Consider the following 14,899-nt stretch of genomic DNA (forward strand, 5'->3'; position numbering starts at 1 on the left):
ACACTTGCATTTTGGTAGTTTCTCCCATTTGTCTCTGCAGATCCTCTCAAGCTCTGTCAGGTTGGATGGGGAGTGTCGCTGCACAGCTATTTTCAGGTCTCTCCAGAGATGTTCGATCGGGTTCAAGTCCGGACTCTGGCTTGGCCACTCAAGGACATCGAGACTTGTCCCGAAGCCACTCCTGCGTTGTCTTGGCTGTGTGGTAAGGGTCGTTGTCATGTTGGAAGGTGAACCTTCACTCCAGGTTTCATTGAGGATCTCTGTGCTCCGTTCATGTTTGTCTCGCTCCTGACTAGTCTCCCAGTCCCTGCCGCTGAAAAACATCCCCACAGAATGATGCTGCCACCACCATGCTTCACCATAGGGATGGTGCCAGGTTTCTTCCAGATGTGACGCTTGGAATTCAGGCCAAAGAGTTCAATCTTGGTTTCATCAGACCAGAGATTTTTGGCAAACTCCAAGCAGGCTGTCATGTGCCTTTTACTGAGGCGTGGCTTGTCTGGCCACTCTACCATAAAGGCCTGATTGGTGGTATGCTGTAGAGATGGTTGTCCTTCTGGTAGGTTCAACCATCACCACTGAGGAACTCTAGAGCTCTGTCAGAGACCATTGAGTTCTTAGTCACCTCCCTGACCAAAGCCCTTCTCCCCCGATTGCTCAGTTTGGCCGGGTGGCCAGCTCTAGGAAGAGTCTTGATGGTACCAAACTTCTTCCATTTAAGAATGATGGAGGCCTCTGTTCTTGGGGACCTTCAATGCTGCAGACATTTTTTGGTAACGCAGACATTTGTTGGTAACATTCCCCAGATCTGTGCCTCAACACAATCTTGTCTCGGTGCTTTAAGGACAATTCCTTTGACCTCATGGCTTGGTTTTTGCTCCGACATGCACTGTCAACTGTGGGATCTTATATAGAAAGGTGTGTGCCTTTCCAAATCATGTCCAATCAATTGAATTTACCACAGGTGGACTCCAATCAATTTGAAGAAACATCTCAAGGATGATCAATGGAAACAGGATGCACCGGAGCTCAATTTCGAGTCTCATAGCAAAGGGTCTGAATACTTATGTAAATAAGGTTTGTTGTTTATTTTTAAGACATTTACAACAACAAAAAAGACATCTTTTGCTTTCATTATAGGGTATTGTGTGTAGATCTGAGGAATTATTTTAATTTACTCCCTTTTAGAACAAGGCTGTAATGTAACAAAACATTTTGAAAACTAATACTTTCCAAAGGCACTTTAAAAAAAATATATTATTATTTTACACATATTAAACATATTTTTGTGGTAGGTAACAAAAACAACCTTCATACTTACATTCATTTTTTTTAATACTGGTGCTGGTTACCTTCAGACAAGTCCCGTGACACTTGGGGTCATAAAGCAAAACAGAGAATCTCACCTTTCCACAGTGGGGTCACAGTTTGTAGCCTGAACGGTTCGGACGCTACAAACAGAAGTTGGCACATCGACACTATGGACTTCAGACGAGTCCCCTGACACTTGTCTGTGGTCGTAGAGCAAAACAGAGACCGCCATCGTGTTCGTTTGAGTCTACCCTTTCCACAGTGGTCTAGTTAGGATGCTACAGATGTTTGTCTCGTGGTCTGACAAACACTGCTCTAGCTATGCCACCTTTCACTGCAGATGTGGAAGGGCGACATTGGCGGATTGAGACTGATCCAATGCAAAAATAGATATCGCTAGGTTAAACTGACAGATTTTGATGGGGATTGTATTACGTTACTTAGACTGACCGGTGCGTCAAATCGAGTCTACAGGGGTTAAGCGCACTCTGATGAAATAAGTCAAATGACTTAAGAGGGAGCCAGAGAACATGATCGCCAGAATAATAAAATCTTAACCTGAACCTTACCATCCTCCTCCCATTTCTGCTGGCTTTCGCAGACTCTGCCGTTACTCTCCCGAAGTTGCCAGTAATAGCCTACATGAGGAGTCGGCACCATTATCATGTGGAATGCCAATCTATTTTAAGATTTCTACCAATCTGCGTGCCAGTTCTTTCATGGAACAGTTTAATTTAATTTATAATGTCTTCGTATCTCAATCATTGTCATGTGGTTAATCAAACTTGTAACCAAATGAAAATTATACAAACCTAAAAAGTTACTTATACTGCCAACTACGTAAAAACAATTGCCTACATACGCCAACAAATAAAAACAGTGCAGCCTGCAGGTTGAAAATATCCTGATAGGAATAAATCACATTGGCTACCCATGGCCTGTCTGCAACAAACTTTAAACATTGTATCAACTATTAACTTGGGTCTGACCCAAAGCACATGCTAGCAAAATTGCGTAAGATATTCTGGGCCTTCCGAGTTTCCCGTGCCAGTGAGCTCGGGACAGACACAGCTGTAAGCTCTTTGCATAAGGGATAAGAAATAATCAGGTAGGCCTATTTTATGACACTTCCACTGGATCAGATCATTATATTTTTTCCTTTAATGCTGAGTGGTTATTGAAAAAGGAGAGAGCTGGAAAGATTTTTTCAAATAAACTCAGCAAAAAGAGAAACGTCCCCTTTTCAGGACCCTGTCTTTCAAAGATAATTCGTAAAAATCCTAATAACTTCCCAGATCTTCATTGTAAAGGGTTTAAACACTGTTTGCCATGCTTGTTCAATTTACCATAAACAATTAATGAACATGCACCTGTGGAACGGTCATTAAGACAAACAGCTTACAGACGGTAGACAATTAAAGGTCACAGTTATGAAAACTTAGGACACTAAAGAGGCCTTTCTACTGACTCTGAAAAACACCAAAAGAAAGATGCCCAGGGTCCCTGCTCATCTGCATGAACGTGGCTTAGGCATGCTGCAAGGAGGCATGAGGACTGCAGATGTGGCCAGGGCAATAAACTGCAATGTCCGTACTGTGAGACGCCTAAGACAGCGCTACAGGGAGACAGGACGGACAGCTGATCGTCCTCGCAGTGGCAGACCACGTGTAACACCACCTGCACAGGATCGGAACATCACACCTACGGAACAGGTACAGGATGTCAACAACAACTGCCGGGGTTACATCAGGAACGCACAATCCCTCCATCAGTGCTCAGACTGTCCGCAACAGGCTGAGAGAGGCTGGACTGAGGGCTTGTAGGCCTGTTGTAAGGCAGGCCCTCACCAGGCATCACCGGCAACAACGTCGCCTATGGGCACAAATCCACCATCGCTGGACCAGACAGGACTGGCAAAAAGTGCTCTTCACTGATGAGTCGCGGTTTTGTCTCACCAGGGGTGATAGTCGGATTTGCGTTTATCATCGAAGGAATGAGCGTTACACCGAGGCCTGTACTCTGGAGCGGGATCGATTTGGAGGTGGAGGGTCCGTCATGGTCTGGTGTGTCACAGCAGCATCGGACTGAGCTTGTTGTCATTGCAGGCAATCTCAACGCTGTGCGTTACAGGGAAGACATCCTCCTCCCTCATGTGGTACCCTTCCTGCAGGCTCATACTGACATGAGCCTCCAGCATGACAATGCCACCAGCCATACTGCTCATTCTGTGCGTGATTTCCTGCAAGACAGGAATGTCAGTGTTCTGCCATGGCCAGCGAAGAGCCCGGATCTCAATCCCATTGAGCAGGCCTGGGATTGTTGGGTGAGGGCCATTCCCCCCAGAAACTTGCAGGTGCCTTGGTGGAAGAGTAGGGTAACATCTCACAGCAAGAACTGGAAAATGTGGTGCAGTCCATGAGGAGATGCACTGCAGTACTTAATGCAGCTAGTGGTACACCAGACACTGACTTACTTTTGATTTTGACAAGATTCAACAACGGAGACATAAACTGAACCAGTTCCACATACATGTGACTAACAGAAATGGAATAATGTGTCCCTGAACAAAGGAGGGGGCTTTGTTCAGGGACACATTATTCAATTTCTGTTAGTCGCACGTCTGTGGAACTGGTTCAGTTTATGTCTCCGTTGTTGAATCTTGTTATGTTCAGACAAATATTTACACATGTTAAGTTTGCTGAAAATAAACACAGTTGATAGTGAGAGGACGTTTCTTTTTTTGCTGAGTTTACATAGAGGAACTATTGTCATTCTCAATAGATATAAAAACAGACTGCTTGCTGTTCGAGGTTGAGAAAACATTACTTTGAGAAGCTCCACAGCTCATTAGTGGTGGTGCATTAAGTCAATCAGAAATACTATCAGATCCCCAAATGGGCATATTTATGCGCCAAAATGTGCGCGCAGGCCAGGTAGCCTATAGGCCTACTTCCATACGTAATCAGGTGCGCGTGCTTACTAAAAATTGACAGGAGCGCTCAAAACAAAAGACTAACTAAATTGACAAAACTCGTAAAAGGAATGAAATAAACCCAAACTTGTTTCTCACAAGTGTAGCATAGGTTGTGCTCTCTGCAAACAATGTGTCCCCTCCGACAATGAGAACAGTAAAAGACTGGAATACTAATATATTTCATGCATTAACAGAAATTACCATAACCAAACAAACATTGTAGATGAAAAAATATAGGAATTAACTGCAAATGTACTACTGGTGATTTATGTAATGGAGAATTGATAGACACTAACGCAAACAATTCACACAATGAAGTTAAGAACCAATGAATGTACACAAATTGTCAGGAGAGCGCATACAGTGGGGGAAAAAAGTATTTGATCCCCTGCTGATTTTGTACGTTTGCCCACTGACAAAGAAATGATCAGTCTATAATTTTAATGGTAGGTTTATTTGAACAGTGAGAGACACTATAACAACAAAAATATCCAGAAAAACGCATGTCAGAAATGTTATAAATTGATTTGCATTTTAATGAGGGAAATAAGTATTTGACCCCCTCTCAATCAGAAAGATTTCTGGCTCCCAGGTGTCTTTTATACAGGTAACGAGCTGAAGGGAGTGCTCCTAACCACAGCTTGTTACCTGTAAAAAAGACACCTGTCCACAGAAGCAATCAATCAGATTCCAAACTCTCCACCATGGCCAAGACCAAAGAGCTCTCCAAGGATGTCAGGGACAAGATTGTAGACCTACACAAGGCTGGAATGGGCTACAAGACCATCGCCAAGCAGCTTGGTGAGAAGGTGACAACAGTTGGTGCGATTATTCGCAAATGGAAGAAACACAAAAGAACTGTCAATATCCCTCGGCCTGGGGCTCCATGCAAGATCTCACCTCGTGGAGTTGCAATGATCATGAGAACGGTGAGGAATCAGCCCAGAACTATACGGGAGGATCTTGTCAATGATCTCAAGGCAGCAGGGACCATAGTCACCAAGAAAACAATTGGTAACACACTACGTCGTGAAGGACTGAAATCCTGCAGCGCCCACAAGGTCCCCCTGCTCAAGAATACATATACATGCCCGTCTGAAGTTTGCCAATGAACATCTGAATGACTCAGAGGACAACTGGTGAAAGTGCTGTGGTCAGATGAGACCAAAATGGAGCTCTTTGACATCAACTCAACTCGCCGTGTTTGGAGGAGGAGGAATGCTGCCTATGACCCCAAGAACACCATCTCCACCGTCAAACATGGTGGAAACATTATGCTTTGGGGGTGTTTTACTGCTAAGGGGACAGGACAATTTCACCGCATCAAAGGGACGATGGACGGGGCCATGTACCGTCAAATCTTGGGTGAGAATCTCCTTCCCTCAGCCAGGGCATTGAAAATGGGTCGTGGATGGGTATTCCAGCATGGCAATGACCCAAAACACACAGCCAAGGCAACAAAGGAGTGGCTCAAGAAGAAGCACATTAAGGTCCTGGAGTGGCCTAGCCAGTCTCCAGACCTTAATCCCATAGAAAATCTGTGGTGGGAGCTGAAGGTTCGAGTTGCCAAACGTCAGCCTCGAAACCTTAATGACTTTCTAGAAGATCTGCAAAGAGGAGTGGGACAAAATCCCTCCTGAGATGTGCGCAAACCTGGTGGCCAACTACAAGAAACGTCTGACCTCTGTGATTGCCAACAAGGGTTTTGCCACCAAGTACTAAGTCATGTTTTGCAGAGGGGTCAAATACTTATTTCCCTCATTAAAATGCAAATCATTTTATAACATTTTTGACATGCGTTTTTTGTTGTTATTTTGTCTCTCACTGTTCAAATAAATCTACTATTAAAATTATAGACTGATCATTTCTTTGTAAGTGGGCAAACGTACAAAATCAGCAGGGGGTCAAATACTTTTTTCTCCCACTGTATTCTGGAGAGAGACGTGCATCTTAGCCACACTCCCCTTCTTCTTGGACTGTGCCATCCACGCAGCCTCCACAATGGATTAGTCTCGGCCTCCATAATGGATTAGTTCACAGAGATGGGTGTGAATAGGACTGGCGTCTCATGTTCCTTAAATTGTATTTGCAACTGCTTGACAAAAAAAATCTTGGTTGACCAACAGCCTATCGACCAAACAATTGACTAATTGGGGTCAGCCGAATGGCAAATTCATAACGAGCATTAACAGATATAGTAAATCACACATTACTGGTAGGTGGGCAGAACTAGAAAAGCCCCTCATTGACTCCGGAAGTTAACTTTAGAATCATCAGTATAACCCTGGGATGTCTCCTTACCCTTGCAGTGGAGGCTGGGGTTGGGCCAGAGTGGATGGTCTCGGCTTGTTCCAGCCACCATAGTCCAGCATGGGGCGCACTTTCTTGAAGGGGGTCGAGTGATTGGGTAACATGAGACTTCTCTTAGCCGAGGTGGTCTGGGATGTACTGGATGGCCTGTGGAGGGAACGACAAAGAAGAAGTCAAGGTGCGGCAGCATCTTAACGATGCATAAGAATGTTTTCTTAACATCCATGGGACAACCTGGTTAAATTAAGGTGCAAAAAAAAAAGATCTCTTACCGGTCTAGGAAAGAGTGACTCGTGGAGTAGTCTTTGGTCACCGATCGGCTGCCGTAGAATGACGTGGGCTGAAGTGGCGCTGGAACCAGTAAAACTGGTGGGAAAGGTAGACAGTTATCACAGGGCGACTAGAGACGGCACAGTTCTAGTCTGGAGGAGGTCATCTCAATATGACGAGGGCTTACCAGAGCAGCGGTTCTCCTCTACCTGTTTCAGCTTGTCTTTGCAGCTCAGCAGAAACTTCCTGGAGGGGTCCGACATGGTCTTGTTGTTGCTGAGATACAAGAAACAGTTTAGATTCACTGGTGCACAACTCTGCCCTACAAAGGCAAAGTGCAGTAACAGCAAATTTGGTCAAAAAGTTTTGATCTGTTGTAATGGCAGTTTCCCCTTTACGCTAAACCGGTGCTGCTAAATCATGGGCGACTGTAAAAACACCTACCCCCTCACCCCCACTCGCTACACTCCCAGGCCGCCATGGACATAAGCCTAAATGGACAGGAAGGGAGGTGAAATCAAACTTTTGCTTGGTAAAGTAACATTGTCGTTGTCATACCTGGATGAGTCATTCTCCTTGGGGTAGTCCTTAGTCAGGTCGCTGTCAGAGGTGAGGTGTCTCTTCCTCTTCTCAATCCTGAAGGGGCAAAAGATGGTTCTGAAGATGACGAATATGAAGTACACATTTTGAAATGTCCCTTTAAGAGTGGTTATGAGACCAATGCACACATGAAGACTAAAGCCTCTGTCAAATGAAGAAATGCAATCTCAGGAGAAAGGCTAGCGAGACAAGAGAGTGGTGGAAGAGGTGCGTTGGGATTCTCTACCCCCCACCCAGAAGTCTGCACTTGTTCACTCCCCCTTGTGAATTTAAAAGTCCAATCCAGTTAAATAAATAAGGGGGGAAAATATGAGTGGAGAGTCAGGACGCAGCTAGTGTGTGATGCTTTATCTACCTGGATGGCCTGGCTTGCCTACCTGTTCTCAGACAGCCCACTGCGGGAAGGTGTGGAGGTGACTCTGCTGGGACTGCTCAGGGGTTTGCGGGGCATCGTCTCCTCCCTGTTGTCCACACTGGGTCGCCTGGGTGTTGTCTGAAACAAGAGTCAGAGTTAAATAAGTCATCTTTTCAGAAAAGCAAAAAGCAGGAACAGTATGTTTGTAAATGACAGGTACTTTCTTACAGCAACTCTTTACCTGTCGTTCTCCTCCAGGTGGGCTAATCTCGTTCTTTACGGATCGATTCCCGAGCACACTGAAGCTTGCACTTCCCTGTGATGTCTTTAGAACTACAAGAAAACAACACTTGTCTAACAGAAGGACACCAGTTCCACAGTAAATCATGCAAATTCGTAGAAACAGTTAATGATCTACAAGTTCCAATAGATTGTTACCTGTTGGTTTTCCCTGCTTCAACTTCTCAAGGTATTCTTTCATTTTCTCAGCCACAGCAGTTGGAATTCTCTCAAGGGTGACTACACTGCCATCCTTAAGAGACACCACAATTCGTCTCATAGTGTGCATGGACTGCATCATGACATTCTTCACATTATGGTTGAGCTGAAAGCATAGACATAGTATATGTTCATTATATATATCAAGCCGATTCGATACATGGGCTCCGATTAGGAATGTTAAGTTTCAACGAGACGCATCAAAGATAAAACTGCATCGGTCCGAGAGACCCCAAACGATCCAAAAGTAGCATGCATATTTGAGATTGTTCAAAGGAGCCACCCTTTGCCTTGATGACAGCTTTGCACACCCTTGGCATTCTCTCAACCAGCTTCATGAGGTGGTCACCTGGAATGCATTTCAATTAACAGGTGTGCCTTGTTAAAAGTTAATTTGTGGAATTTCTTTCTTTCTTAATGCGTTTGAGCCAATCAGTTGTGTTGTGAAAAGGTAGGGGTGGTATACAGAAGATAGCCCTATTTGGTAAAAGACCAAGTCCATTTTATGGCAAGAACAGCTCAAACAAGCAAAGTGAAATGACAGTCCATCATTACTTTAAGACATGAAGGTCTGTCAATCTGGAAAATTACACAAACTTTGAAAGTTTCTTCAAGTGCAGTTGCAAAAACCATCAAGTGCTATGATGAAACTGCCTCTCATGAAGACCACCACAGGAAAGGAAGACCCAGAGTTATCTCTGCTGCAGAGGATAAGTTCATTAGAGTTAACTGCACCTCAGATTTCCGCCCAAATAAATGCTTCACAGAGTTCAAGTAGCAGACATCTCAACATCAACTGTTCAGAGGAGACTGCGTGAATCAGGCCTTCATGGTAAAATTGCTGCAAAGAAACCACTACTAAAGGACACCAATAAGAAGAAGGGACTCACTTGCTTGGGCCAAGAAATTAGCAATGGACATTAGACAGGAGTAAATCTCTAATTTAGTCTGAGGAGTCTAAATTAGATTTTTTGTTCCAACCACCATGTCTTTGTGAGATGCAGAGTAGGTGAACGGATGATCTAGGCATGTGTGGTTCCCACCGTGAAACATGGAGGAGGTGCGATGGTGCTTTGCTGGTGACACTGTCTGTGATTTATTTAGAATTCAAGGCACTTAACCAGCATGGCTACCATAGCATTCTGCAGTGATATGCCATCCCATCTGGTTTGAACTTAGTGGGACTATCATTTGTTTTTCAACAGGACAATGACCCAACACACCTCCAGGCTGTGTAAGGGCAAGTTGACCAAGAAGGAGAGTGATGGAGTGCTGCATCAGATGACCTGGCTTCCACAATCACCTGACCTCAACCCAATTGGGATGGTTTGGGATGAGTCGGACCACAGAGTGAAGGAAAAGCAGCAGTGAAGGAAAAGCAGCCAACAAGTGCTCAGCATATGTGGGAACTCCTTCAAGACTGTTGGAAAAGCATTCCAGGTGAAGCTGGTTAAGAGAATGCCAAGAGTGTGCAAAGCTGTCATTCAAGGAAAAGGGTGGCTATTTGAATAATCTCAAATACAAAATATATATTGATTTGTTTAACACTTTTTTGGTTACTACAGGATTCCATATGTATATTTTTTAATTTAACATTTTAAACCCTCTTTGGGCTAGGGGCAGTATTTTCACGTCCGGATGAAAAGCATGCCCAGAGGAAACTGCCTGCTACTCAGGCCCTGAAGCTAGGATATGCATATTATTAGTAGATTTGGATAGAAAACACTCAAGTTTCTAAAACTGTTTGAATGATGTCTGTGAGTATAACAGAACTCATATGGCGGGTGAAAACCTGAGAAAAATCCAACCAGGAAGTGGGAAATCTGAGGCTTGTAGTGTTTCAAGTGATTGCCCTTACAATATACAGTGTAAATGGGGTCATATTGCACTTCCTAAGGCTTCCACTAGATGTCAACAGTCTTTAGAACGTTGTTTCAGGCTTCTACTGAATGGGGCGAGAATAAGAGCTGTTGGGATCAGGTGTCTAGAAAAAAGGCATGAGCTCAGTCACGCGCGCAGCCTTGGGAGCGAGCTGAGTTCTTCTTCATTCCTAAAGACAAAGGAATTGTCCGGTTGGAATTTTATTGAAGATTTATGATAAAAACATCCTAAAGATTGATTCTATACATTGTTTGACATGTTTCTACAAACTGTAGTATAACTTTTGTACTTTTCGTCTGGACTTTGTAAGCGCGCCTTGTGCATTTGGAATAGTGAACCTAACGCGCGAACAAAATGGAGGTATTTGGACATAAAGATTAACTTTATCGAACAAAACGAACATTTATTGTGGAACTTGGATTCCTGGGAGTGCATTCCGATGAAGATCATCAAAGGTAAGTGAATATTTATAATGCTATTTCTGACTTCTGTTGACTCCACAACATGGCGGGTATCTGTATGGCTTGTTTTGGTGTCTGAGCACTGTACTCCGATTATTGCAAGGTGTGCTTTCGCCGTGAATCTTTTTTGAAATCTGACACAGCGGTTGCATTAAGGAGAAGTGTATCTTTAAATCTGTGCATAACACTTGTATATTTTATCAAAGTTTATGATAAGTATTTCTGTAAATTGATGTGGCTCTCTGCAAAATCACCGAAGGTTTTGGAGGCAAAATATTACTGAACATAACGCGCCACCGTAAACTGAGATTTTTGGATATAAATATGAACTTTATCGAACAAAACATACATCTATTGTGTAACATGAAGTCCTATGAGTGCCATCTGATGAAGATCATGAAAGGTTAGTGATTAATGTTCTCTATTTCTGCTTTTTGTGACTCCTATCTTTGGCTGGAAAATGGCTGTATGTTTTTTTATGACTAGGTCCTGACCTAACATAATCGTTTGGTGTGCTTTTGCAGTAAAGCCTTTTTGAAATCGGACACTGTGGTTGGATTAACAAGAATCTTATCTTTAAAAATGGTGTATAATACTTGTATGTTTGAGGAATTTTAATTATGAGATTTCTGTTGTTTGAATTTGGCGCCCTGCACTTTCACTGGCTGTTGTCAAATCGATCCCGCTAAAAGGATTTGATCCGCAAGAAGTTTTAACGAGGCAATTCAGTTAAGAACAAGTTATTATTTTCAATGACGGCCTACCGGGGAACAGTGGGTTAACTGCCTTGTTCAGGGGCAGGACGACAGATTTTTTACCTTTTCACCTCAGGGATTTCATTCAGTAACCTTTCAGTTACTGGCCCAACGCTCTAACCACTAGGCTACCTGCCGCCATATGTGTTATTTCATAGTTGATGTCTTCACTATTATTATACAATGTAGAAAAAAGTACAAATAAAGAAAAAACCTTGAATGCGTCGGTGTGTCCAAACTTTTGACTGGTACTGTACCTTAAAAGACAGTCTTAACATACAACATTTCAGCTATTTAAGTCCAATGTAATCATGCCATTTTGTTAGGTGAATGAGCACATATAGGGAAAACTATTACCTGGAAACTTTTGAGTGCACCACCGGCATTGAACTTCAGGCACAGGTTGACTTTGTTATCCTTCTCAAGAACCTCGAAGGTTCCCTCCTTCCATCGAGTGGTGCCCACGTCTATGCTGTTGTAGCGTATTTTGACAACGCTTCCGCTGGAGAGCTTGGGCACTGCAGCTGCCATGAGTGATTGTCAGGGTTGTGGTCTCCAAATAAACCTAATGGAAGGGAAAAGTAGATTGTGTGCAAACAAGGACATATTTTTTATATACCGGTATACCGTATACCGGGTATTTGGAAATAGCCACGGGATTGCTTTTCAATACCGTCAAAACTATTTCGATTTTTTTTATTATAAATTTGAATATGTGTAGCTACTTAAGTAAATACCTGCAGTCAACTTGTGCAATACGATAGGCGATAAAGAGATTACCAGTAGTCCCCAGTCACTTAGTGTTTGTTTACAAGCACACAACGAGACCGGAGCCTTGTGAGTCACTTACTGTTTGTTGTGCAGCACGCGCCAGGTGATCTAGTTACAGTATGGAATTCACAACTAAATGTTTGCCAGCTAAATATCTTATGTTAACTGTCTAAAATGTGCTAAATGCTCTGCAGGTGTTTGTTAATTTAGTAGCTAGTTAGCCATCTAGCTCCTTGCAAAATCAAGCTTTGCTTGGTAATAGCAGAGAATTCCATCCTGGATCAAGTATTTGTTTTATGCATGCAGCAAACTGAGTAGCATGCATTTTTGAGTTACTTGTATAACTTTGAGCTGGGATGTCTGTCCTGCAAATAGTTTAGGTCAGAGACAGTATAAAATGTTAGCAATGCGTTCGTTAGCATTTAGTTTACATTCACCTTTAGATCTCAAGAGGCTCAGTGGGGTTTGAAAATAGCGCCCCTTGTGTTCAGTGCAAGTATTACAGAATATCCCAGGATATTACAAGAACAATATGAAGGTATGACAATCTGGATACCGCCCATGACTACTTTAAATATATATATATTTAACATTTAGAGCACTAGTAAGAGAGCAGCAACTGAGTCGTCCAGTAACTTTTAACACATTGTTGGCGCAACAAACAGTTGTCCTGTCCTATGGGTAAGTCTGGTTTGAAAGGGAACACTATGCCAAAAGACTAATTAAATAATATACAGTGCAGACCAGTGCACGTGACCTGGGCAATTTTTCCAAGCTGTAAATTGAAATGTTCTGCTTATGTTTGGTCCCACGGTGTTGTTATTTGGCAGTGACAAATGTTTGCATGATGCAATTTCGTTTTTAACCTGATCAGGGAGGGATTCACTTGTTTACCGATTTGCAAGTAAAGTCTTGGGACACTCTGCTAGGCAGGGAAGTGTACGTGTGGCATTATCCACAACCATCAAAGGTATTGTTCACGCATTACCTATTGGGCTGCAGTGTATTACGACAAACATTTGCCACTTGGTTAGTCCAATTGGTTAAACTTAGCTAGCAAGCAAGTGACATAGCTAGATAGAGGGGGAACTAACAGTACTTAGCTAGCTATAATTGAACTGGCATAACGATGCTTGCTAAGTATGCCCCCATTGTATGACAAATAGCCATGTTCAGAGATTCAACGTTATCTACATGGATCTCCCCAAAGAATGTAAAAGAGGAGCCCTGCGCCAACTTGTGGACTTACATATTTTATTCTATTAGACGAGGGACGCAAAAAAACATCATACCTGTGGGCATAGCGGGACAAGAAAGCAAGAAAAACAGTAATTGTAAAAGCAAGCCAGCATGATGGTATGTGTTGCTATGGTGATTTCCGTAAATAAACATAGCAAATCAACACTATGACAGATGGCAAAAGTAACAATATTTGAAGATGTTTTATTTTTTGCCCGCACTACAAATAACTATAGCAGTCCACTAATACTGGACTAGTAATGGCCCAGTGCACTACTTTAAAAAAACGCATACCATTTTGCGCAAGAGCACTGTCGGTGTGATCGAAGCGTTATGCCTACAGCGTCATTGCGCAAAATGGTATGCAGCATCATCTGGATATGTGCGCAACAAAAGTTCATAATTCCCCTTCTGCTACCATTTCTATCAAGCCGTCTACGCATACAGTTTGAGCAAACATTCGACAAATCCAACATGTGTACACACAGAACGCACTGCAACTGCCTCAGCAACGCTGCAAGGCAAACGCAGCGTTCCATTGGAAATGAATGTACTTCTATTATGACAAAATGCAATAAAGCTGTCCGTGTGACCGAGGCGTTACACAACTCTGCAAGCGTATTCATGTCCAAATACATTTGGTTGCTTGTAAATGTTTTATTTACACCTTTTTTGGAAGTACATACCGGCCATAAAGGGAGTAAATGTAGATAGTTCCTAAGCGAAACTCCATACTGTATTTGGTGTGTAATGAACGTATTTTGACAATAATACGCTTTCAGAGCGGTCTAATTCGTTTGAATCGGAGGTTCCTGGGCAAACATCTCTAACGCACAGATAAGGTCTGGGGCAGGGAGGACACAGCCACACTACACTCGAGTCAGTTACTGTTGGCTAGATAACTGCTGTGATGCACCGCTAACCACTAGTTAGTTAGCTAACGTTAGCTAGCTTGGTAGCTAGGTAGCTGGCTAACTGGATATTACGAGATGAGATTGACGCCCCCAAATCAACTCAGCAAAACATCATTGGATAGTTACACATCTAGCTAGCTGTGAAAGTCTAGCCATGTCCCATGCACGAGCAAGTTCGTAACTAACGATAGCTGGCTGCTAAAAAGGACAAGGAATAGCTAGCTAATTTGATTTTGTCATTTGGAGATAAACATCGCCTTGACTTAATTACAAGACAAGGAACACTTGCCTTTGAATGAAATATCCCTTAAACGAAACTTGTAAATTATAATATTTTTGTTTTAAATCCTCGGGGAGTAGTAAGTTGGTTTAGCCGGCATTCGGTGGCCCCAGTATTTTGTTGTTGACAGTGTGGTCCGCACGACGTTTTCCTCCAGTACTCGATGATGGCGGGAATGTGAAAATCTAGCGGAAATGATATACGAGAACACATATCACATGTCTTCTCGCGATACTTAACCACGATGAATTGAGAACAAAAAAATGAAGATAGTTCAGTC

The 14,899-nt window shown here is 42.9% G+C and overlaps 1 protein-coding gene across 1 annotated transcript in view; it reads right to left on the bottom strand.

Moving 5' to 3' along the window:
* The window catches only part of LOC115156155 (ubiquitin carboxyl-terminal hydrolase 37), a 30,344-nt gene extending 15,486 nt beyond the window's left edge, over positions 1–14,858 (bottom strand). Inside the window, exons 1-9 of the mRNA XM_029703482.1 lie at positions 14,629–14,858; positions 11,773–11,980; positions 8,259–8,424; positions 8,062–8,153; positions 7,843–7,958; positions 7,424–7,501; positions 7,053–7,141; positions 6,868–6,961; positions 6,587–6,742 (exon numbers count right to left, since the gene is read on the bottom strand). Coding sequence (XP_029559342.1) covers positions 6,587–6,742; positions 6,868–6,961; positions 7,053–7,141; positions 7,424–7,501; positions 7,843–7,958; positions 8,062–8,153; positions 8,259–8,424; positions 11,773–11,946 — 965 coding nt within the window. The 5' untranslated portion in view covers positions 11,947–11,980; positions 14,629–14,858. The remainder of the gene's footprint in view (positions 1–6,586; positions 6,743–6,867; positions 6,962–7,052; positions 7,142–7,423; positions 7,502–7,842; positions 7,959–8,061; positions 8,154–8,258; positions 8,425–11,772; positions 11,981–14,628) is intronic.
* Between the last annotated feature and the right edge of the window lie 41 nt (positions 14,859–14,899).

The sequence above is a fragment of the Salmo trutta genome, chromosome 20 (assembly GCF_901001165.1).
Source record: "Salmo trutta chromosome 20, fSalTru1.1, whole genome shotgun sequence".
Taxonomy (NCBI): domain Eukaryota; kingdom Metazoa; phylum Chordata; class Actinopteri; order Salmoniformes; family Salmonidae; genus Salmo; species Salmo trutta.